The following is a 26,042-nucleotide window of genomic DNA, read 5'->3' on the forward strand; positions in this document are numbered from 1 at the left end:
CTCTAATATTCTGCTGGAACACATCAATCGTATCTCTTTCTGCATTTCCAACTGGGTGAATGTGTTCATTTGCTTGCTTAGGTAACCTTCAAAACAACATGATCGTTCTCATTGAGAAGCTAAATCCTTCACAACAGGCTTTCTTTAGTTTATCATGTGAGGTTCCATCTGTGCTGCCACCTTCGAATAATTTTGACCATTATGTTCAGTTTCAACTCCTTTCTAGGACTAATCCTTTGTTCCCACTTCATAGAAAGGTGCTACATTGTCGCAGAAGGAACACAGATCACACCAGGAAGGGTGGAAGCAGGGTTTGGATAATTTTTAAATGAAAGGTCTGAAGTTAAAAAAAAAAAAAAAAAAGGTCTGAACTTTTAAGTAGAATGTGTATTATCTGCAATTTTTTAAATTATCTTCCAGTAATGGAAGTAATGGACCCTAGCAAACAAGATAATTGATTCCTGAATTGATTTCACATACTGGGAAGTGGTTAAATGTTTAGATGTTGGAGAAGCAACAAGACAAATCCATGAGTGTCTGACATTTTTTTTTCCTTCTTAGTCATAAGCACACCATTTTACAGTATGCATATGGTGCTGAAATTTTGTTTGAATATAATTTATGAGATCAGGGTTACAAAGACCTCTCTCCCTTTCAATTCTATGTTGGTATTTTCTCTGATTATTTGTGTTTTATCGATGTCATTGAAATTTCCCTCAAAGAGAAATTCCTCATGCTGGAATTGGTGGTAAATACTCATTATTGAATGAAAGATTGTTTTTCTTTTATGAAATTATTTTCTTCTGCTGTTGACTTTTGTCTAGTTATGGACTTTCCTTTTCTTCCCTACCGTAATGTAATTCTTCTAAAGTTGAAAACAGCCCGAAAGAAACTTGGAGGGCGTTCCAGGTGTTAAGAGTTCTTCTAACCTCGGGTGAATTTTGTAGCACCTGGGAATGGCATATTTTTACCTAGTCTGAGTGTTAAAGAAAGACAGCTCTGGTGTGAAATAGGATCATAATTTAAAAACAAGTCCTACCCCCTGCCCCCAGAGGGGCTACCCTCTTTGCACTTATCTCCTCTTAGTTGTACTCTGTGCTTTTATTTGCCTGTAAACTCTATCTGAATCTGGTACCCGTTCCCACCCCTCCATCTGAAATTTTCTATACAAACTGAAAGGAACTGTTTTTCTGGGCAACAAATTAGGCTTCATATGAAAGGGGCTTTATCATGGGTTTGAATGAACAAAAATTGTATAGTTTTATAAAGATTTCATAATATATCCTCATAAAGATTTCTCTTTCCAATTTTAACAAAAAAACTGAATATAAATTTCATGAAATCTGGTTTAAATCTGACCACTAAAGAATAATTTTTAAATACATTTATTTATCACTAAAAAACCTTATATTTTAAAAAAGAATCCAGATAATATTTTTTTCACTTTAATATTTCATATGCCTCTTGAGAAATTTTATAAGTTAACAAAGAAGTCCTATTTGCCTTTCTTGATATCAAGACTATTCATGTAATATTTAAATTTATGTATTTATAGCTATTCTCTGCTTAAATAAACTCAACATATGAAAAATCCATATTTTAAATAAAAGATGATTGCTGAACAGTGGTGGATTTGAAATTTGAATTATTCACAAAAGTATGAATTACCCTTAGTTTCACCTACCACTTGGATACATAAGGAACAGTTAAAATATTCTTAATTTATGCTCTTTAGGCTTACATGATTAAAATGCTAGTGTATTAAAAAATCATTGCTCTTTGCCTGTACAGACTTATAACAGTTCCTATTTTTTTTCTCTCTAACAGATATAAGCTTACCAAAGTCGGCAACAATATGCTACACAGCGGCCTTGCTCAAAGCAAGAGCTGTCTCTGACAAGTAAGTGGATAGTAGCCTGTGCAGTACAGATGCTGGTCTGGACGGAAGGAGATGTGTTGTCTCTGAGGGCTTTCTCTGCAAGTTTTTCTTAGTCTATGAGATCCCTGCTTATGAGCATGCATTTTCCAAAACCTGCATTTTCTTTTCTTTCACTACTAGAAGGAGGGAATGTATATGGCCAGGTATTGTAATGGTGTGTGGGTTCCTAAAGAGGGATTTATATGAAACTCCATGCCTCTGAGGTGACTTTTATTTTTATTTTTTGCCAGACAGTAGATACCAAAAGGCCTGCTTGGGACTTACACAAAATGCCTTCTTTGATTCATTTTTTTTGCATATTCCTCTTCCTCCAGCAGTCCAGGATGGGGTAGTAGTCATAACAAACATATTAATATGGCAAAAGGGGATGGTCATCTCCCTTTCCTTACCTCATCAATTCCAAACTAACTCCCCACCCAGGATCCGTTTACCTTGAGTCACCATCACAGTGGGACATTTGCCCGTTTTGTTCAGGCAGGTGACTATGGTATAGAGAATTTCCATAAACCCCCAAGATGACTGGCAGGTGAAAGAAAATAGATGGCTTAACTGGTTTTGAGTTCATAAACGCTTACACTCCCCGATACACTCCCTCGGTAGCACTGAAAAGCAGATAACAGGAAAAGAAAACAGCCTCTGCTGTGTCAGACAGGTTTGCTGTTAAGTGTGTGTGCACTTCAAGACCGAAGTAATTTTCTTTCATTCTTTTTTATCCTGTAGATCGCCAGTACCTACTGCAACATCTTTTCTCCCTACACAGCGACTCCAGCTTGGGAGGGCAGGGCCAGGGTTGTCACAGCTTCCCCTGTGGTGTCTGCCTGCCAAGCACAGCTCTGGAGTTAGCCCTGGGTGTGAGGTGAGAAAGAGATTGCATGGTCTGGTTTTTTTCATTCACTTGGGCAGGTGTCTCGCCCGCAGTTTGGGCATGCACACTCCCCCTGCCGGAACAGCCCCAAGCAGGCTCGCCTGCTGCTGAAGCTGCAAGACTTAACCCTCCATCGCAGCACTGACATTGGGTTGGGAGCCTCCTTTAAAATTCTCCCCAGTTCTGTTTTTAACCAAGTGCGCTCTTCTGTAACCTAGTTTTCTCTTTTTCCTACACTGTCTGCCCTTGTCAGTCCTACCCGCTCCCCTGACCTAAGCAGGTACCTCCTAGAAAACTTAGATTAGCTATTTAGACAGAGAGACTTCACAGCTGAATTTAATTCCTGCCGCGATTAGATGCAAGCACGCTTTCTGCTTCTGCTGGGGTTTTTGTTGGCCTCTGTCTGAGGGGTCACTCAGAGGTTCTGTGTAGTGGAGGTTTGGAGAGCTCATGCCTTTGGCTCGCTGTGGTTTTCTGGGCCCTTGATGTGTAGACGCCTTTCCAGGTTAATGCCCAAGCAGTGGTCCCAACTGGATGGTGTTTGTCTTTCTGCTTTTCAGATTCTCTCCCGAGGCTGCATCTCGGCGGGGGCTGAGCACAGCAGAGATGAATGCAGTAGAGGCCATTCATAGAGCTGTGGAATTCAATCCTCATGTGCCAAAAGTGAGTCTGTGGAATCCCCATAGGAACTCGTTACGATAGCAGAGAGCGTTCAGTGACCACAATGTCATGTCTCGAATGCACCAGTTATAAAAAAATGAATTGCAACCAATGAATGTTGAGGCCCTGTAGAGCCTATGCTTATTAGCCTTGTTTTTAAGTAAAAAAACAAGAGGCTTTGGGGCCCATTTTCGGGCTTCATACAGTAAGGGTAAATTGATAGACCTAGCTTAGGCAGGCCAGGTCAGGAAGCCTGAAAGTGGCAAAATATGGAGATCCCAAGGGTGTTGATGCATTTGATAGGAATTGCACGCCAGTTATAGTCTTACTTAGAACCAACTCGAGAAATGAACCTTGTTGTGAATAAAAGTAAAAAATACTAATATGACATTCTGTATCTCCATAAGTAAATGATAGTTAATCAGTATTGGCCAGCAAATAATGAGGAAAACCTCAAAGTATGAAGAAGTAGTTTTCTCTTGACTTGTGAGTGCCATTTTAATAGGTATATATATAGTAGGAAATATTTGTCTTGCAGAGGATATTTCTGTAATCTTTTATTCAGAAGAGGAGTGTGTGTTCATGACTTACCTGTGTTTGAGTACCTACTACGTGATAGGCACGTTGCTGAGGGCCATTTTCAGTTTCTTGATATTATAAAACACATTTTGACCTCTAGGAAACCTCCTGCAGTTCACATCAGGTACTACAAGACAGTTTTCTTGGCAAAATGTCTGATGAAGACTTTCACTGGTGAAAAATGACAAAGGAAGGCTGTCTTCTTGTTTTGTTGCAGTACTGTAGCAAAAGGGTGGGGTTGGGTGCGTGTATGTGTGCCTGTGTGATGATTTATGGGGTTGCCTAGTTTAATTTGTTGATATCCAGAGTGACAAAGATAAGTGATCTAATATCATTCCTGAGGTTTTACTCAGGTCACGGTCATCTTTTCACAAAACAGGAAATTGAAGAGTGGTGCACAGTGCCATATTTGCAGAAGGATGTATTTAGCCACTCTAGTTTTGGTGGATAATGACCAACATAGTATTTGTAGACTTAGGTACTATATATAGGGTGGTATAAAATATATCTATTTAATATTTTTTCAACTAAGTTAAAAAACGTTTATTCAAATTTGATTAAAATGTAAAACTAATGAAAATATTGTCCTGAATTACAGTAAACTTAGGTCATCAATTAATATTTATTGAATACCATTCTCTAACTACAGAGCTATTTTATGAGCTCTGTAGCTCATAAAATAGCCTTAAAATAAATAAGCCTCTTTTAAAAGTAGTATTGGGCAATAGAGTCCTAGATTCTGAGACAAAAACTTGGGTTCCAAATCTGGCTCTGTCATTTATTAGCCATGGGATCTTGGGTTTAGCATCTCTGAACTCAAAGTTTTCCCTCATCTTCCAAATGAAGATAAAAATATAAGACTCACCTATCTTCTGTGATAAAGATCAAGCGAGATAATATGTTCGAAGTTCTTTGAAAATACTTGAGTACTGTATGTTTGTAAATTATTAATATTTGGCTTGTTGGCAGCTCCTCAAGTATGGGACCTGAATCTTAATTTTTCCAGTTATACCAACCTGAGCCTTGTAATCCTGGGACACAAGATAGAAAACTGGAACAATACTTGTTGGTTAGATATTTTAATTGAAGCTGTCGTTTAATTCTAGATAATGGTCTTAAATGGTTGAGCCTCCAGAAGAGTAGTAAAAGCCCTAAGAAATAGTTTAAAGCTGCCATGGAAGAATTTAACCTCAGTCAACTGCATTCTACTTGCAAAATAGAAGTCTTTTAAAAGTGGAAATAATTTGAAAAAGTTGAAATAATTTGATTTCACTTTACCTTCTAATCATTAAACTGAGAGAAGATAGGGCATGTAAGTAAACTGATTCTCCATCACTTTGCTTTGTTGGTGATTGTGCTGAGGGGGAAACTTGTTTCCAGATCGTCCTCATTATTGACATTTCTGTGGGGAAAAAGCCCTGTGAGCCACTGACCTCATATGTTCAGAATTAATCACAAACCTGGTACTCCTGTACCACATGCAGGCTGCTATAAACATCTTTTATGTGTGTTCTGTTTGTTGGACTGCTTGCTAATACTTTAGCAGACATGCACATACACGTGCATACGTGCACACATCTGCATGACCACGAATGCACATACACGTGCACGCGCATGTATGTGTGTGTGTGTGTATATATGTATATGACTTTTCAGGCAAAGAATAGCCTTAATTCTAATGAAACATCAGTGGAGGATATAAACACGTAGATTCTTGTTGTAAGAAGAGATCTTAAATGTCATGTAGGACACCTTCCCATTTTAAGCTTAAATCTCTCCTCATAATGAGACTATGATAATTATGTTTATTTTTGGTTTCTATTAATGTTTACTATGTGGCAAGCACAGTGCTAACTGAACTACATATGCCATCTCATTTATTTTTCATAACAACATTGTGAAGTGTGTCATATTATTATCCCTGCTACATAGATGAGGGCACTGCAGGTTTGGAGAGGTTAAGTAATCTGCTCTTGGTCACACAGTAAGTAAATGACAGAGCCTGAACTGATTCTGGGTTATCCAGCTCTTAAACATCTCCCTCCACTGACCCCCAGATCCCACCAGGTGGCAGACCAGCCTAGGCTTGAACCTTCAAATGATGGCGGCCACATCCCTTCCCAAGGCACTCAATTCCCTGTAGACAATTCAGATTTCTTCAGGATATTATCATGTCTTAAACACTGCCATAGCCTTCTTTTTCTCTTTCACAGGAAGTTGTCAGTGGCCCACCACAGGAATTTTCAGTATATACACGCTGTTTTACCCAATTATAGTCTGCTTGGAAGGAGAAAAAAATACCAAATATGATAACTGTGAACTGCCTTCCATAAATTTCCATCTTAGTTCCAACTGGTATCCCAGTAAGCATAGTTAATATTTCAACATCCAATGATAAATATTAGTTATTTACCCCAGGAGGGTTATTCTTAGGAACTCTCTTTACCTGCAAACACGAGGAGTAGGGAGTATAGCTCCTAACCACATCACAGGACTGGGAAATAAATAACAACAGTAGGGCTTCCCTGGTGGCGCAGTGGTTGAGAGTCCGCCTGCCGATGCAGAGGACACGGGTTCGTGCCCCGGTCCGGGAAGATTCCACATGCCGCGGAGAGCTAGGCCCGTGAGCCATAGCCACTGAGCCTGCGCGTCCGGAGCCTGTGCTCAGCGACAGGAGAGGCCACAACAGTGAGAGGCCCGCGTACTGAAAAATAAATAAATAAATAAATAACAGTAGTAAAAAGCCATGGATTTCTGTTCTGAAGGAGAGCCTCTGAAGCCGTTAGATTCTAAGCACGAGGATTTCTGAAGCTTTAGAGTGCAGCAGATTATAAGGAGGAAGCAGCCCATAGGCTCATACTACAAATCGAATTGTGTTACTCCCCTCCCAAGGAAGTGCAGCAGTGTCTCCAACCCTATGGAAGGTACCAACTCCTTGGATAGTTCTTCAGGACCCCTCATGATCTAACCCAACTTGTTTTTCATTTTTTTCTAGATCCTTCCAACAGTCCACTTACTGTTCCAGAAACATTCTTCTCCTCTTCCCTCTTTGCTTCTTCTGAGGCAGTCCTCCTCATCCTTCACCCCCACCATTACAAGTCACCACCAGGAAGCCTGTGCTCTCCTTGTCCCAGAATCAGTCTTCCCCCTCTGGTCTCTCACTACAGTGCATTGATTATGTGCTTACTGTTCACCTCTTTTTGAGAATGACTAGGGGTATTAGGATCTTAATCATGCTGGTGATTTTCAAGAACTGGGTACACAGTTGAAGAAGACAAATCTTTAAACCATTAGAGGACTTTCCCATTTAATGTGATTAAAATAGGAGTTTTGAGTTTAAAGAGAGTTCCTCCATTTTTTTCAAGAAAATTTCACTCATGTAATGCTGGACAAATGAAGGGTAAGTTCAGCTCTGTTCTGTATCTTTATCTATGTATTGTTATGTTGTATTGCTATATACTGTTTAATGGATTTTTAGCTTGAGTATTTTTCTTCCACTTTCCTGGAAAATGTGTTTCCTCACCTGCCCTGCTCTTGCCCAGCTGGACAAGGTTGATGTGGGAGGGACGCGTTTCTATCAGTGATCCGTTACTTTACACAGACCTAAGTTAATTAGTGCTATGTGCTCTTAGTATGCTATACCTCCATCGCAAGGCTCTCCCTGTGAAGAGACACATTTTTGGTTTGCAGGATGTTACATTCACTCCTTCAGGGTGCTAAAGATAAATTTCATTTTGACAAATTTCCAAAAAAAGACTAAATTATTAGTTTGTTACAAGCAGTATTAGATATGGTTTTTCCCTCTGTAGTGGTATTATAATAATAATTTTTATATTTGAGAAAAGAATAAAGTCATTCATAATCGCATTGTATCTAGTCATATTTAAGACCTTTCTAGCCTTTTTTCTATGCATTTTTCATACTTAGGAATCATAATCACATAGCATATTCATATTTTTAAAAATTAACATGGGACGCTTCAGTTGGACTTTATGGTTGGGAATTGGGGGTAAATTTATTCCTCCTGGGGGAGGATCATCAGATTTTCAGAGTTCTCTGACCTTAAAATGGTTATCCTCTAACTTAACAGTAAAGTGCACATCTTTTAGCCATCTGCCTTCAAACATTTAAAAATATTCTCTGGATGATTTACTTCCTTTTTTTGTTATAAAAAGCACATAACATAAAATCTACCCTCTTAACAAATTTTTAAGTATGCAGCACGGCGTTGTTAACTGTAAGCCCGTCGTTGTACAGCAGATCTCTAGAACCTTTTCATCTTCGTGACGGACACTTTATACCAGTCGAACAGCAACTCTGCATTTCTCCCTCCTCCCAGGCCCTGGTAGCCACCATTCTACTTTCTGCTTCTGTGCATTTTACTCCTTTCGCTACCTCATATAGGTGGAATCATGCAGTATTTGTCCTTCTGTTACTTATTTCACTTAGCATGATGTCCTCCAAGTTCATCCATATTGTAGCATAAGGCAGGATTTCTTTCCTTTTTAAGACTAAATAATATTCCATTGTGTGTGTGTGTGTGTGTGTGTATATATATATATATATATATCACATTTTCTTTATTCGTGCTTTCGTTGATGGAAATTTAGGTTGTTTTCACTTCTCAGCTATTGTGAATAATGCTGCAGTGAACGTGGGAGTGTAAATATCTCTTCAGGATTCTGTTTTCAGTTCTTTTAGATGAATCCCCAGAAGTGTGATTGCTGGATCATGTTTTTAATTTTTTGAGGGGTCTTCATGTCAGCTGCACTGTTTTACATTCCACCAACAGTGCACAGGAGTTCTAGTTTCTCCACTTCCTTGCTAACACTTGTCATATTCTATTTTTTTGATAGTGGCCATCCTAACATGTGTGAGGTGATATCTTATTGTGGTTTTGATTTACATTTCCCTGATGATCTGTGATGTTACCTTTTCATGTACCTGTTGATCATTGTATGTCTTCTTTGGAAAAATGGCATTTCAAGTCCTTTGCTCACTCTTAAATCAGGTTATTTTTAAACATTGAGTTGGAAGAGTTCCTTATTTATTTGGATATTAACTCCTTTTCAGCTACGGTTTACAGATATTTTCTCCCATTTCATAGGTTGCCTTTTCACTCTGTTGATTGTTTCCTTCACTGTGCAGAAGCTTTTTATTTCGATGTAGTCCCACTTGTCTACTTTTGCTTTTGTTGCCAGTGCTTTTGGTATCATATCCAAGCAATCATTGCCAAGACCAGTGTTAGGAATTTTTTTCCCCTATGTTTAACTCTTAATGCATTTTGAGTTGATTTTTGCCTGTGGGGTAAGATATGGGTCCAGTTTGATTCTTTTGCATGTGGATACCCAGTTTTTCCAGCAACGTTTGTTGAAGAGAATGATTTGCTTCTTGCGTCCTCTAATTGTAGACATCAGGTTGTGGTCAACTCCAATAGTGAACCTCTTTGGGCATAAAGATTTTTTGGTCTTTAAGATTATTTTCTTAGGATAAATTTACAGAATGAGAATGACTGAGTAACATGTAGAAGCACTTCAGCGTTCTTGATATTTACTGCCAAGTTGCTTACCAAAAAAACTGTAGCAGTTTACACTCCCATCAGCTGGTGACTCCTACTTTTCCATTTCCTCACACCTTCGCCAGCATTCAGCAGTTTGTCTAAAAACAAAAATGAAACAGAGTGAGAGAAGGAGAAAAAAATTATGATTTTATTAAGTACAGCTGGAATTCTGTTCTTTTAGTTTGCATTCCTTTGCCACTACTAGTAACGTGGAACATTTTCAGCCATGTGCGTGTCTGAATTGTCAGGCCAAGTATGTAGAGTTCCTATTATTACTGAGAAAGCATTAATTACAATGATAGTGCAAAGGGTACCAACATAAAGGTAGGCAGACCTATCAAGTATTACTGAAAGAGTTCAAGTGCTCAAAACAAGGACACCCACTTCCTGTCCATGGGACCAGAGGGAAGTATGGGAAGGAGGAGTTAATTAGCTCCCTGCCTGTTTCTATTTTGATAAAATGGGGATAAAAGTTAAGTCTTCATAAGGTTTTTGAAAAGTAAGTAGAATTACACTGTGTAACTCGTTCAGTGCGTAGTAGGTGCGCGATACGTGCTGGCCCTTTCATCGCCGCTTTGCTTGTACCTTCAGCTCTATTTCTGCACTTGCATGCTGGGTGGAAGTAGGGGCTGCCTAGAAACATGCATTAATGGTACTTCTTGGACCACTCTAGTCTGAAGAAGGATAACCAGAGTGTGTAACAGTGGCGCTACAGTGCCCCGACCTGGAGTACCCACAGGTTCTCCTCAGGCCTCCAGAGTTGAGAGGAGGCTGTAGCACGTTCTGGCTGCAGCTGTTGTCTTCAGGGATTTCTAGTTTGTAACTGCTGGCTGAGTCCTTTGCTGATTAAGAGGTGCCCATTTCTGACCTCTGCCTTGTATTCTTGTTCTAGCATAGCCATTCCTGCTTCTGCCACCAAAAAAAAAAAACCCAAACAAAACAGGAACGACAAACTAATTAATAACGATTTATTATTTTTAAAGCAATAAACAGTTTTCCCCTCCTAACGCAATCTTATGTGAAACCCCAATGAACAAAGTAATTAAAAGTAGAACCACTGTGATGAAACTGGAATGAGAAGGCTGGTAGCCCTGCAACCCCAACGCACCTCTGCATACAGAGAGAAGCCTGTGAGCCCTGACCATCACCACAGGAAAACCCCCAGCTTGCGAGGTCTCACGCATAGAACAGGAGGCCCTACACCCATGCTGAGCCCCAGCTACTTGGGATGCTTGGGTGTTGTGGGTGGAGCTATCAAGGGAGAAAAATCAAGAAAAATCACCAGCACCGATGGGGAAAAGCTTTCTTCTTCCTAAAATCCCGGCACTATTAAACCTTGCGCTCATCTTACTGGGCCCACCCAGGGACCTGCAGGGGGTGCAGTTGGCACGCTGAGGGTGCTGGCGGAAGGGGGCTCACCATGCTCCTAAAGCTTATTTACCAACAGAGCAGCCTGAGCTTGACAGAATATTGGGGTGAAGATCTAGTTTTTAAATTATATCAGAGTATGGAAAGAAAGTCGTGAGAAAAATGGAGAGCAAAGAATGAAGAATGTTATGACAGAAATGCATTCCCATTAAAAATTTGCATTTTTTTAAAAAAGCTCATATCATGTTAATCTAAAATTTCACGGGGATTTTGAAAGGCTCATGGGGGAAAACATCCTGGTAAATGTATCTGCCAGTGGAGTGTCCACAGGACCTTGTTATAATGATGGAAATTCTATTTCTTGCAAACACTAATGCAGGCCTCCCTTTATATCTTGGTAAAGCTGATTGACAGAGTATAAAATTGCTTTTTAATCCAATTTAGGAAACAAAATGTGTAGTGGGTTTTAACATTTAAAAATGCTTGAAGCGTGGAAGCAGAAACTCAGAATACCCTGGCAGATTGTCTGTGATATTGTATATCAATGGTATATTTCAGAAATATTATTTCAATATAAGTTGTTTTTGAATTGAGTCATGTTTTGTTCCAAAGCTTTTTTGCATTAGAGTAAGGAGAATGTATTGTGAAAATATGACCCGGAGAAAAATGAGCAGAAACCAGTTTTTAGCAATGTATCTCAGGAATAGAAAGTTTCTAAGAGGTCTCTTTCTTTAACAAAAACCACTGTAGCTGTTCCCACCAAGGTCACTCCCGCCACGGCCTCCCCAGCTCATCCTATCTCATGTCTCCTGGGCATTTGGTCCCACTGACCACTTTTTCTATCTGAGGTCATCTTGGCTCCTTGCCACCTTCTCCTGGGCCACTCCTGCCTCTCTGAGCACTCGTTGCCTGCAGCTCTTCCTCCCTGCTCACCCTCAGGTTAGTTCTCCTTTCCTGCTTGCAGCCCTCCCAGGAGACCTCATGCGCTGCCACTGTCTCAGCCTCTCCCCGCACACCCAGACCCCTGTCTCCAGCTGCTCTCCCTGCACAGGCTCCAGACCTGCACACCTTCACTCCTCACTGCAGGCAGAGAAGTTTGGCAGGCACGACAGCTGCTAAGACTTTTCCTCCTCTGGTGTCTTCATCTTAGCTAATGATCTCACATTATTCTAGTTTCCTAAACTATAAATGTCGCAGTGACCTTTGATTCCTTCTCTTGCCCTCAGATTCAGCCAGGCACCACGTCCAGGGGAAGTCCCCATCCTCGGTTTCATCACCCCTCACTCGGACCATGACAGGAACTTTCTGACTTTGCTAACTTGAATCTCTTCCCTGTCGGGTGCTCCTACACGTGACTTGCCCATTTCTTTCAAAACCACAAACTGTACCAACTCACTTCCCAATTGCCTACTGCAGAGGTTTTCAAACTGTCTCCCTAGGAGCCATAAGGGTCTTCAGTCTTCTTGTGGGTCCCTCCCCCAAGATCCCCAGAGTTTTGTTTTACGTCACTTGCACATTCTGCTTGATATTTCCTTTTTTTCCTTTGAACAAATTTGTTGGTGCCTCAAAGTTTGAAAACCACGGAATAACTCCGGGTGAAGGTCACACTCTGGAGCATAGCATGCAAGGCCTTCTACAACCACTTTTCCTGCTTCACTCCCTCGGAGAGTAGCATAACACCTGAGTTCCGGCGCAGGTTCCATCACATACAACTTGTGCAACCCAGGATGAGCTATTTAACTTCCCAAAGCGTCCATTTTTCCATCTGTAAACTAGGGATAATACTATCAGCTCCCTCACAGAGCTGTAAGGGGTTCCTGAGATAAGAAACTTGACGCACGTTAGTGCTTCATCAGTGTTGGCAATTCCTGTCATGTTAGTACTCAAGCACCTCAAGATTGCAAGCCCAGTGTGTCCTCTGATGCTTTGGTGCCCAGCCTTGCAGTGGCTTCTGCCTCCCCTCATCTTTACAGGTAAACCTTTGTTTATTTAGTGAGACTGACTCATTTTTTCTATGAAGCTGTCCCAGAGATAATGTTCCCCGTTTGCTTCCTGAGTACTAAGTATAGACCTCTTACTAAGGCAGTCACCATGTTGAATTTTATCGTTTCTTTGTACACGTATGTGTGCGCACACACACACTCCTACAAAGATTAGGGATTAGCAAGGTAGTTACCTGACCTGATCATGTCCGTGCCCTTCAGGTGAATTGTGGATGCGCCATATCTGTGCCCTTGGGGTTGGCCACTGCTGTATCTGTGCCCTTGGGCGACACTACGGCACTCCCATATCTTTCTTTGGGATATACTGTGAACACACCCATATGTTTTGAATGAAGCAAAGTAACTGATGAATAGGTAAGTGAACCAGCAAGAAACAGTTACCTTGAGAAGAGGACCCCTGAGTGGTACTACAGATCACCAGGCTGAATTTGGCATTTCAGCTTTGCTTTGTGTTTGTCTCCATATTGGTCAGTTGGTGACTCTGCTGGCAGCCAGTTCTCTTCAGCTGAACTGCTACTACTATAAAATTGCTGAAGTATTTTACCTAGAAACAGACTCAATCATCTGTGGGACACACATACACAAGAAATATAACTTACCTCCACAGTAATTTAAATACTTCATTTTTTTGTTTGTTAACAAAAATAACTACTATTTAGTGAATACTTATGTGCCAGGAACCGTGTGAATGCTTTACAAATATTATCCTATGTAATATTCAAAAGTTAAAACAGCAAGATGGGTATTTTTATTATTCTGTTTTAACAGATGAGCAACCTGAGGTTGAAAGAAATTAAATAACTTGTCCAAGGTCTCTTAGCGGAATAGTAGAGACAGGATTCAAACAGTGATGCAAAGGGGCAGAGGGCAGATGAGGGGAGGGGGCCAGGGCCGGGGGACTGTGCATCTCAGGCTTCATCGCAGCGTGGCCTGGGCGAGCCGAGGTTCCTGCGTCATTTTTGTCCTATTCCAGCATGCGTCTTACTGAGTCCAGGGTGTGGACAGCATTGAAACTCAGAATATGTAGCATGTCTTCCAAGTAGCACTAGCTGTATTCTCTGAACCCTTTACTGATGTTTTAAAAACATTTTTTCTGGGCTTACAGCCTCTTTCAGAGCCAGTTGCACCAAAGCACTGTACACATATGAAAAATTGCTCTCTCTGGTTATCTTGTTTGTTTGCGTGGTTTGCTGTTTATGTTCTTGATGCAAGTCTAGAAAATAGTTTTGTATTATATATATATACACACACACACACACACACACACACGCACATATACATATAGACACAAAAAATATTAAAATGCTTATTATAGAAAACTTGGAAAGCATAGAAAAAGCACAAAAGAAATTAATCTTCCATAAAATTAAATATTTTGCCACCATTCACATTCAATCTGTGACCTTCCAATGCTTTTAATGCCTACATGTACATTTGTATTACCCAAATCATAATCTGTAGGATACACTTGGTCTTTTCCTTCATGATATGTCAGGAACATTTCCTCATGCTAGTAAATATTCTTCTACTACCTGATTTTGGGGAGCAATTTGATAGCTATCATCTAAATGTACTGTTGTTTAATTAATCTGTTCTTTCTCGTTTTGTTTGTTCCTGTATTTTTGCCAGTGATTTTCATATGACATCTGCTGTTGTCAGTATTGAAATCCTAAAAGGGGGTATGGATTTTTTTGGCATTAATGTCTGTGTGAAGGATAACTTTGGGATCATGTTCACTCTAATTATTATAGAATTTTAAGATCTTAACAGAAGAGACTTGAGCAGTCACGTGTGGTAGCCTGTGACAGGGCACATCTCTCCTGACAGGTGAGCTGGCCTCTGCTCACAGACCTCCATAAGTAGGCACTACTCAGCTCCTCTTTGCCTGTTCTAACGTTATATGTTCCCATCTTGGGCATAGGAACTAGATTCTGACACAAATAGATTTTGAAAAGTTCCTTCCGAAACCTTTAGAAGCCTTGCTTCAAGATCAATGTGATTTGAGAATCTGGGAAGGAAGTTAGAGGCAGGATGGCAAGCAAGATAGCGCGGGATGCTGGCTTAGCGAATAGAAGCCAAGTAACTATTGCAGACAGGCAGGGAGTGTTCTCTGATTTGCAAGCTACAGTTATTCTAATTGATTTCTGCATACTTGTGGATAGGGATCTGCCCTCTTCCATTTATTTTTCTCTCAACAAGTAAGATGTGAAATGTTGCTCCATGCCTTTCTAATTTAAATGTTGCACATGTTGAGAACCGATCTTGCCAGCCATTTTAAGCCTGGCCAGAAACCTAACACATTGTTGTTATTAGCCTTCATTATTTGGTTAGAGCCAACATTTTGTTTGGAACTATGCTGCAGTATAAATCTCCTTTATAGACATAACCTATTTCTGCCATAAAGTAGATGCGATGAGAAGGCAGCTGAGTTTCCTTGGTGAGTTGCTCTAGTTAGTCTCACGAGGCTGCTGAGGCCAGGGGATGCTCATTTTGAGAGAGTTCTTGGGAAATGAGATTCATGTTCTTGAGGACTTATAATTGAGCTGAGGAGGACACATGGATAGCTAATCTAAGGTGGTTTGTGAAAAGTACACATGTACAAAGATCAGAGGGAGCTTAGGGGAGAAACAGAGCATTACCTCACGGCTCACACTGGGTGGCTGTGGACGACGTCCTTGAAGCCATATGCACCACGTTCGGTCTGCAGGCTGAGTAAAGCATCTGTCTCACACACATGTGCACTATTGCTTTCCAAATATTATGTAGATGCCCTGGTGGCCTACAATACTTTTGAATGAATTCTTGTATCATTACTATTTATTGTATAACTATTTGCCATACTGTGTATTTTTGATCAGTAGAGTCTACACTTACAGTTTCTATCATGGGCATCTGTGAAATTTTTTCATGTTAAAAATTGTTTCCGCTACTTCAGGGTTAGAAACTTCCATTGTCTGAAGCAGTGCTGTCCACTAGGACCTTCTGTGATCATAGAAATGTCTCTGCATTGTCCAGTAGGGTAGTCATTAACTCCATATAGCACTCGAGGACTTGAAATACGACTAGTGGGACTGAGGAACTGAATTTTTAATTTTATTTGATTTTAATTGATTTAAATTTAAATAGACACACATTAAATAGAGGCTACCATATTGGACAACACAGATCTAACATATCCCTTTGTAGATAATTTTCTAAAAATCCTCCCTCTTTCCCCAAGTTTCCTCTGCCACGCCCCTTCCTAGTTTGTTTAGACTTTTACCCACATGTGGGTGGCTGCCAGGCCCACGTCTTCTCAGGTGCTCCAATTCCTGAACGTTCCTTAGCCCAAGAGAAGAGTTCTCTCACAGATGTGACTTTGAAAGCCTTTCCTAAATCATAAGAATGAAAAGGAATGGTGTGCTCGCTTCGGCAGCACATATACTAAAATTGGAATGATACAGAGAAGATTAGCATGGCCCCTGCACAAGGATGAAATGCAAATTCGTGGACCATTCCATATTTTTGAGGGTGTGAAGAAAAGGGAACCCTCTTGCACTGTTGGTGGGAATGTAAATTGATACAGCCACTATGGAGAACAGTATGGAGGTTCCCTAAAAAACTAAAAATAGAACTACCATATGACCCAGCAATCCCACTACTGGACATATACCCTGAGAAAACCATAATTCAAGAAGAGTCATGTACCACAATGTTCATTGCAGCTCTATTTACAATAGCCAGGACATGGAAGCAACCTAAGTGTCCATGAACAGATGAATGGATAAAGATGTGGCACATATATACAATGGAATATTACTCAGCCATAAAAGGAAATGAAACTGACTTATTTCTGGTGAGGCGGATGGACCTAGAGTCTGTCATACAGAGTGAAGTAAGTCAGAAAGAGAAAAACAAATACTGTATCCTAATGTACATATATGGAATCTAAGAAATACGGTACTGATGAACCTAGTGGCAGGGCAGGAATGAAGACACAGGTGAAGAGAATGGGCTTGAGGACACAGCGGGGGAAGGGGAAGCTAGGACAAAGTGAGAGAGTGGCATTGAAATATATACACTACCAAACATAAAATAGATAGCTAGGGGGAAGCAGCCGCATAGCATAGGGAGATCTGCTCGGTGCATTGTGACCACCTAGAGGGGTGGGATAGGGAGGGTGGGAGGGAGACGCAAGAGGGAGGGCATATGGGGATACATGTATACATATAGCTGATTCACTTTGTTGTATAGCAGAAACTAATACAACATTGTAAAGCAATTATACTCCAATAAAGATATATATAAAAAAAGTTGACTATTTGGTAGGCTATAAATAATTATTAGAAACTCAGAAGCCAAAATCTTATTCTAGGGCACTCATTAAGCAAGAAATTTTCCCTTTCCTTTGTTCTCCTGATGATTATTTTAAAAAATTAATAGATTTCACAGTATTTTACAAGTTATGACTCTTGGGGCCATCTAAAATCATCATGGGCAGTAGCAGAAGCCATGACATAATGGCTTCTATTAAGGTAAAATCAGGAGACGATATATCTCTGAACATAAAATTCTCCTTTATATTTATATATTTATTATATCAATAGATACAGTGCTAGTTGGATTACTACGTAATTCAAAATCGTTATTTTTCCCAAAAGATTTTTGTCATTCACTGTTTTAAAACAAGATGAAAGAAGGCAGTAACATGTAGAATTCAAAAAAGCACGTGAACTCATGCTTGAGGACCTCCCATCAAAATAATGAACACCAGGGCTTCCCTGGTGGCGCAGTGGTTGAGAGTCCGCCTGCCGATGCAGGGGACACGGGTTCGTGCCCCGGTCCGGGAAGATCCCACATGCTGCGGAGCGGCTGGGCCCGTGAACCATGGCCGCTGAGCCTGCGCGTCCGGAGCCTGTGCTCCGCAACGGGAGAGGCCACAACAGTGAGAGGCCCACGTACTGCAAAAAAATAATAATAATGATGAACACCTTTCATGGACCAGCCTGGGAAGAGGTCTTACTATCGAGGAGGGCCTTCAAGCCCACTGGCTCCGCAAGTGTGAGGGCTGCACGGGGTGGGCTCTCATTTCCTGCTCTTCCTGCTTTGAGGCCTAAGGCTTGGAGCTTTCTTCAGATAATCAGACCCAGAGCAAGGAAAGTTTCATTTGCTGAACCAAGAGGCCAGAATGTGTCCACCCGGCTCTTGCTGGGCGGTGCGCCCCGATGCCAAGCATGCCAACAGGAGAGGAAGCTTAAAGGCCACTGCACCCCACGTGCCCAGTGTATGAACCCACAGCAAGATGAGAGTGAAACATTGATGGGTGTCTTGTGACCTCCGTTCTGTGGATCCGGATTCTTCCACTCTTCCCCCTCTTTCATAAATTTAAAATTGTTGGACATCTCTTCTCATAGCACCTCCTTTCGCTGTATTTGTGCTGTTTTCATGAAACACGTACCTCTGTGGTCTGCTAATCTCCATTTTACAGGAGATGACTGGGTTGTTGTGACAGTGGTTGGTGGTGGCGGGGTGTGTGTGTGTGTGTGTGTGTGTGTGTGTGTGTGTGTGTGTGTGTGTGTGTTGGGAACGAATCCGGAGGGGAGGTGGTGAAGAGTGGAGCTCGGGGAACGCCAGCTGGCAAAGACAAGTGAGCATCTGCAAATATAAAATACCGGCCTGAATTTGCTTCCCTTTCTATTCTATAGTAAACACGAAAGAGTACAAAGGGAAACTTAGTCTGCTGTGAGCCCCCAGGAAGAATATCCATTCTTGCCCTGCGCTCCTGAGACCCCTGCAGTGTTTCGGAAAGGAGCCGAAAGAACAGTGTGGTTTGGGGTCTGTACTGCTCCCCTCCCTTGGGTCTTCCTGTGCCCAGGCTGCCACCCCTCTTCCTCCAGCACCGGAGCAGCTACGGGTGACCCTTTCTGCAGGGCTAGGGCCTTCTGCTTGATAGATCTAATCATCCTCAGGTCTCTCCAGTGTGGTTGGTTTAGTCATATGAAACTTCTTAACCTTCATGTGTTTGTTTCATGTATTTTCATTCTGGTTACAAGATTATACCAACTTATTGTGTCTTCTAAATTTTCCTTTTTGCTGTTTGAGTCTGTATATGTATATATATATTTCTTTGATTAGAATATCTTAGCCTGAAAGCCTCTGATGTTCACTGTAGGAAACTGGTACAAGGCTAATTACCTGCCAGCAAACTTTGGATTGCTGGTTGTTTCAGTAGTTGCCTTCAAATGTAGTGATGAGGTTGCAGGTTTGATGAAATGCTTACGAGCGGCGGCTTTAGGGAAATCAACCTCTCCATTTTCCATTCTGAATTCCAAACTACTGTGTATTGACACATCTGTCTCCTGCCTTTTTTTTTATTTCAGTACCTACTAGAAATGAAAAGCTTAATCCTGCCCCCAGAACATATCCTGAAGAGAGGGGACAGTGAAGCAATAGCATATGCGTTCTTTCATCTGGCACACTGGAAGAGGGTAGAAGGGGCTTTGAATCTTCTGCATTGTACGTGGGAAGGCAGTAAGTAATTTTCTTTCTTTGAAATGTTTTTAAAGCATGAAAAGATGCTAAAACTGTTTTTACCCTGAGTGTTCACGGTGAGTGATGGAGATTTGCATATCTATAGCTCTCCTTCTCTGTGATATTCCATCACCAAGAGATGGTTAATTACTCAGGCTCTCTAGTTTCCCAGTGGTGGCGGGTGTTACTGTGGTGATCCCATCTCTGCAGCTCAAAAAGGCAAGTTTATACAGTGGATGGGGTGAGTCTGGGCTATCCTGGCAGAGGAGCATTTTACAGCTGGAAAACCCTCTTTGGAGACCTGGACAGCCCCTCAGCACCATGGGAACCTTTGGCGTGGGGTCAGGCCTCTTGCTGGGCTCTGATGACCACTTCTGGATGGCCTTTCTGGGAGGGTTGGCTGAAGAGCCACAGTTATCCTCCAGGAGAGCTGGGTTAGCCAAACACAAACGAGCAGCGGTTACACTTGCTTCAGAACAAGAGCAGTGGCCGCTGGACTCCAGTATGGTGGCAGGTGTAGCACTGTGCGTTAAGGGATAAATGCCTGTTAGATGGATGTGGGGATAAACTGATCTGAGCACGAGCTGGGCACCGTCATTCCGTGTAAGGAGAAGCGGCTCCAACAGTGGGTGAGACGTGCTCCCTGCCCTGGAGAAGCATTTCATCCAGTTGGGAGGAGCCATCAGCAGCATGTAACAGCTGCCCAGTGATTCTTCAGACAGGAGAGGCCTATGGGGTGGAGCAGTCATGGTTAACCTTATGGGTCATATGAGATTTGAACCAAGCCTTGAAGAGCTGGGACGGTATTATAAGCAAGGACACTGTGAACAAATGCTAAGCGGTGGGGCTGTTGGGGAGAATGAAAATTAAGGAAAAAGGCTCAAGATTGTGGATTATTGGACCACATATACGTTGACACTCGGTTATCATTAATTTAAGCAAAACAAACACAACATGTAGCATGGGGTTTTTTTTCCCCCCCTCTCATGGGGAAAAGAAATATTAGAGTCTTCAGATAATTTTTCCTTAGTTCACTCCTACTCTGATCAGCCTCACAAATGAATGTCTTTTTAATCCCTTTCACTGTTTATCTTTGCTCCTTCCATTTTCATTTTGCTAATCTTCTGCTCTTCCCTTTTCCTGCCCTTCCCTAACCCAGCAGGAATCTAAACTGGTGCAGGAAGGGAGGGGGGGCAGCCGAATGAGATGGAGTAAAAGTAACTTGACAGGGACTCAGGTTGATTGGAAGTTTTTTGTTTAGTTGTTTTGAAAACATTTCTTTAGAGAATTGATAGTGGGTCAAGTTAAATCATTTACTATTTATAACTTGAGGGATATCGACTTGATCGATGTTTCTACCCCTACTCTGTTAAGTGTGGTAACATACTCCAGGTGTCCTGGTCCCGCTATTTGGATATGTTAAGACAGCACACTCTGCTCAGGGTGTGTGTGGACATGTATGCAGTCCCCTCTGGCTTGGGCTTCTTGTTGCATTTAAAGTGTTCTATCCAGATGAGGAATTTTTATTTAAACATGAGAAAGAGACAGAAAAAGCCCAGCAAGAATAAACATGAGAGGCCTCACCTAGTGTTAGTCGTGATAAAATTAAATGGACAAACTGACTTAACCAAATAAGATCGTATTTATAGATCGGTACCTTGGAAACATAGTAATAGAAGCTTATTGATTGGATCTAATTGATAAGAAAGTTACCAGTCCTATAGAAAAGGTCAAAAGTGGGTGGGCAGAAGTGATGAAGACACAGTGTTAGGAATGGCATAACTATTAAAAAAAAAACCATGAGGAAATTCTGTTTGGAAATTAGTTACCCATATAATCGTGTAACAATAGGGAGATGCTCTGGAACAACTGGGAAGGACAGTGAGATTGTGAGAAATGTGAAGTGACATAGTGAACCCCACATCAAGCAGTGTAGGACCTCTGGGGGGGATGTAATTACCTCAAATTAGATGGGTAGAACACTTTATTAGAATAAAAAGAAGGGGTGAGTTTTTTGCTTTGTTTTTGTTTGTTTATTTGGTTTGGTTTTTTTTTAACATCTTTATTAGAGTATAATTGCTTTACAATGGTGTGTCAGTTTCTGCTTTATAACAAAGTGAATCAGTTATACATATACATATATCCCCATATCTCTTCCCTCTTGCATCTCTCTCCCTCCCACTCTCCCTATCCCACCCCTCTAGGTGGTCACAATGCACCGAGCTGATCTCTCTGTGCTCTGCGGCTGCTTCCCACTAGCTATCTATTTTACATTTGGTAGTGTATGTATGTCCATGCCACTCTCTCACTTACCCTTCCCCCTCCCCGTATCCTCAAGTCCGTTCTCTAGTAGGTAGGGGTGAGTTTTTAGACATAAAACAGTGTGGCAAGGTAGTCAGGGGCCTATAGGAAAGACAAATTCAGCATCTGATCCTTACAGATAATTAAGAACCAGGAAGTTACGCTGCTGTTCAGTTTTCAAAAAGAGAGCCATACCATTCAGTTTTAGAAAGAAAAGAGAACCATGAGAGTGCTTACCAGGTGCTAACTACCTTGGAGGATCCCAAGAACCTTGAAGAGTGTTTGTGTAACAGTGTAATTCACAGAGGGTTTGTATTTCCATCATTTCATGGACTCCTGATAAATTTCTGAGTTAGGCAGGACAGAGGTGGCCATCTTAGTTGATCAAGAGAGGAACAGGTTCGTTGAGGTGAGTACCTTGTTGAACACCCTGCCAGCACTGTTGGCAGAGCCAGGTTCACTTTTTCTTCACTGCTCTTTTCTATAATACCAGCTATTTAGGCCTTTCCTGAATAGATTAAGGATAAGAGGGTCAGCCATCTCTGAAACATTTGTTTAGAAGCCATCAATTTACACCACTGCTTACAGACTGGGGTATACCTATGCCCTTTCTAGTGTTTTGAAAGTTAATCATTCTATATAAAATTATATATTTTTGTTAAATATTGACATAAACATTTTAACTATAGAATGAGCCCAATTCTATAAAAAAAAATACATTCTATATATAAACAAAGGTAAGAGACTGGAAATAAATACATCTTTAAGTAGATTTTAAGTGATTTGGTTTTTTCTTCCTATTTGTATTTTTCAAACTTTCTACAACAAGCATATATATTTTCTACATGCATAAATATGCATGTGTATATATGTGTATGTGTATATATATGTATATGCATGTACTTAGAAAAATAATCTTTCATTACAAACAGTTTTGGTCTTTTTTCAAAAACAAAGCTATAAATCTGTCTTGCAGTTCAGAAGAAAGAATTACCACTCCAACTTTAGACAATTGTGTGTAATTGGTTGACAAAACTTCTAGATCTGTGTCCATTCTAAGTTAAATGGAGGCATCAGGGCTCTGGATTTTAAATCAAAAGGGCTTGGATTAGAATTCTGACTTAGCTACCTATTAACTGGTATTAACTTACCCATTTTTTGAAAACTGTGAAGCGCTGAAGATACTGAATGCCATCACCCCATCCCAGATTGGTGGACTTCAGGGCAGTTGCCCTCAGGGCGGCTACAGTACCAGAACCTCTCCCTCTCCCTCTGAGGTCAGTGGGGCTCCCCTAGACGGCCTGTGCCTGAGCGCAGGAGGCTGCACTTCCTCCAGTTCACCACTGGGTGCCGCATTTTGACGTCTCCAGCCTCAGGGTCTAGGTTTTTGCCTTTAAATCATTTTTTTCTTCATTCTGAAATTTAAGGCCATTCCCCAACTCCCTTCCAGTTTCCCCTTTTCATTAGAAAGATAGTTCAGGGAGGAAGGTAACAGTGCCTCATTTCACCATGTTCCATGTTAAAAGTGAGTATTCTTTTAAAAAGTCAGTTGATCTTTTAGAAAAAATTTTAAAAGCCTGACTTATGTCAAAAGTGTTAGTTAGGGGTAGGGATGAGGTATATTTTTCTTTGATTTTTAATGAGTTTATTATGTTGGAGCATTAGTCATCTTGTGGAATTAAGTGAGTTTCCCACCAATCAGGCTGAAATAACTCACATTTTTGTTAAAACCCCAAAGTCCAGCTGATGCATGGCAGAGATTGTTTGGGTTTGAAACATATGGTGGTTTAAAAAAAAAAAAAAAAAAACAGAGTCCTCAACCACAAATACATCAGCATTTCAAAGACTTGTAAAATATTTGATTCATCACTGTCCCAGCCCCTGAAATTACACAATATGTTCCTCAAAATCAAGATAATGAAGAAATGGGGAAAGTTTTAATTTATAAGGTTTAAAAACATGTTTTTTAATTCATTACACAGCTGCCACATTATCTTAATTATATTTATTTTAAACACTGTAGGTTCTGGTTACGCTCACACACGTGCACACACACGACTGCAAGTATGTGTTGAATGTAAAAGCCATATATGAATGAGGGATCCCGATTGAATTGTGTATTATTTACAATGGTATCGCGCCTTATGGGGCCCTATTTTAAATGGCACATCTTCTATTTTACCTGTATTAAATACTGATGTGGCCTTATCTCCCTTCTACCTTGATCTTTTCAGGGCTCTGTTTTGGCTGTATTTATTTTATAAAGCAGAATAGTCTGCTGACCACAACTGTGAACTTTAAGATTTAATTTTCAGGTTCTATATATCAGAAGGCTAGAATGCCATGGGGTAAATCGCTTAGCTTTTCTTTGTTTCCATTTTTTCCACTTGATCAAGTAAGACTCTTTATTTTCTTTTTGGAGATTTTTTTTCCAAAGAATTCGCTAAATAATGTATAAGATTTGAAGGTGGTGTTTTTTAGGGGGACTAGGCGAAGTATTTCCTTTGAGAGGAGAAAATGGTCCATTGTTGAAGCAAAGGATGAGATTCTGATTCTAATTTATTCTCTTTGAACCTGATGGTAAATGCTACTTGCTGTAAGATGTGGTCCTTAGGGCATTTCCTCTAACCAAACCTTTCCTCCAAAAGCCTGGCACCTTTGGGACTGCTAAAGAGAAATTCTTCCACCCCTCACCCCATAGATCTAAGGCTAAATTTTATAATTTAGGAGAAAACAATGGCCAGCTAAAGTCCCTGGCCGTAGCCAACTTAACACTAGTAGCCGGACTCCAAATATTATTCAGCGCTTCCCCACCTACTGCCCAGTAGGACCAAGCTTGCTCCTTTCAGTTATTCAGTTTTGAGCCACTGACCGTACTTTGGATCCACTGGGTTTTTTAAAGGGAAAAATTCTGTCTCTGCCCTATTGTGCATTAACTTATTCATTCCTTTATTCAATTAACATTTATTGAGTCCCTCCTTTGTGCCAGGCATTCTTTTGGGGATACCAAGATGAGTCAGACTCTGAAACGCTTTGAGAGAAACATTAATGTGTGTGTGTGTGTGTGTGTGTGTGTGTCTGTATACACATATTCTCACAGATACATACACACACATATATAATATATAGTGTGGATACAAGCAGTGGAAGCAGGAACAGAGTGTTATAGAGTGTTGCAGGTCACTAACAAATTAGTGAATCTGCTATAAAACTCTAGAAGTTTTCTTCAGAATTGGGATGGAGCATCATGTAATCTAACCAAAGGAAAGTGGTTTTCCCAAGGCCATATAAGTAGATAGTGAAAAAACGTGGATCAGAACCCAAGCTTTTGACTTCTGAATTTTCCTTATCGTGCCCAAAGTCTCACAAAAGACAAAGAGCCTTTATGGCCAGTTGCCCACATTACAGTCAAAAGTGAGAACATAAAGTGTGTATTTTGATGAAAGTTTTCTGTTCTATCATTTGCACTTCTAATTGTTCACAAACAAGCAGCATTTTTACTTATAAGCTAGAGTATGACCTGTTAGAGAAAGGAGGAACTTGGGGTTAGTGGAAAGGCACGGTAAAGAGAAAACTAACTTTCATTGAGCAGTCAGGCACTATGTGTGGACACGTTGACCTCCGCTGTCACACTTAGTCCCTTTAACAGTCTCTCGAGGTCCTTGGTGTTCTCATTTTTACGGCCAAAGAGACTGGACACAGATTAATGACCCACCCAAAGTCACACAGTTGTCAGCCTGGTCAAGTTTGACTCATCCTGAGCTGTCACCTCCACCACTCCCCCATTAGGTGTGGGCTATCACAGGGGGACTTTCACTCTTGCTTTCATGATTATTGGCTCATCTGTTTCCCACCCTGGGTGGTCAGCTCCATCAGTGCAGGGACAGTGCGTACTTGGCTCACCTTTCTATCGCTGCTGCATGAGGAAGGCACTCAACATTTTGACCATGTAGAGCTGGGATTCAAACTCAATTCTTGTTATTGCAAGGGGTCTGTATAAAGTTCTCTGAGATCCTCTTTGAAAAGGCAACATAGACAAACAAAGTATCAAACATTACCTTCTATCCTTGTCTACATTGTGGACAGGATGAGAGCACATTAGAAGTCACTGGGGAAATCAGGAATTAATTTGTTCATGTATCCATCCTTCTGTTCATTCTTTGGTTCTGTTGATTCTTTCTCCAGTATTGGTCGAGTCTCTGATTGGCACAGCACTGCTAGGCTTGGTGCCTAGAAAACGTGTCTGGGCAGGGGTGG

At 40.9% G+C, this 26,042-nt stretch overlaps 1 protein-coding gene and 1 non-coding gene across 7 annotated transcripts in view; both read left to right on the forward strand.

Moving 5' to 3' along the window:
• ST7 (suppression of tumorigenicity 7) overlaps nt 1-26,042 on the forward strand; it is a 253,601-nt gene that overhangs the window by 213,880 nt on the left and 13,679 nt on the right. For 5 of the 6 annotated variants that reach the window (XM_029233721.1, XM_029233723.1, XM_029233720.1 and 2 more), the window contains 3 exons: nt 1,828-1,900; nt 3,365-3,467; nt 19,334-19,484. In XM_029233721.1, the coding sequence (XP_029089554.1) occupies nt 1,828-1,900; nt 3,365-3,467; nt 19,334-19,484 (327 nt within the window). Of the gene's footprint in view, nt 1-1,827; nt 1,901-2,659; nt 2,796-3,364; nt 3,468-19,333; nt 19,485-26,042 lie in introns of all 6 variants that reach the window. The other variant, XR_003795251.1, reaches the window with a different exon arrangement.
• On the forward strand, nt 16,374-16,480 carry LOC114902170. Its single transcript, XR_003795395.1, has one exon. It is a non-coding gene; the product is annotated as a U6 spliceosomal RNA (small nuclear RNA).

The sequence above is a fragment of the Monodon monoceros genome, unplaced genomic scaffold (genome assembly GCF_005190385.1).
Source record: "Monodon monoceros isolate NGI ecotype Baffin Bay Population unplaced genomic scaffold, NGI_Narwhal_1 Super_Scaffold_2, whole genome shotgun sequence".
Lineage (NCBI taxonomy): Eukaryota > Metazoa > Chordata > Mammalia > Artiodactyla > Monodontidae > Monodon > Monodon monoceros.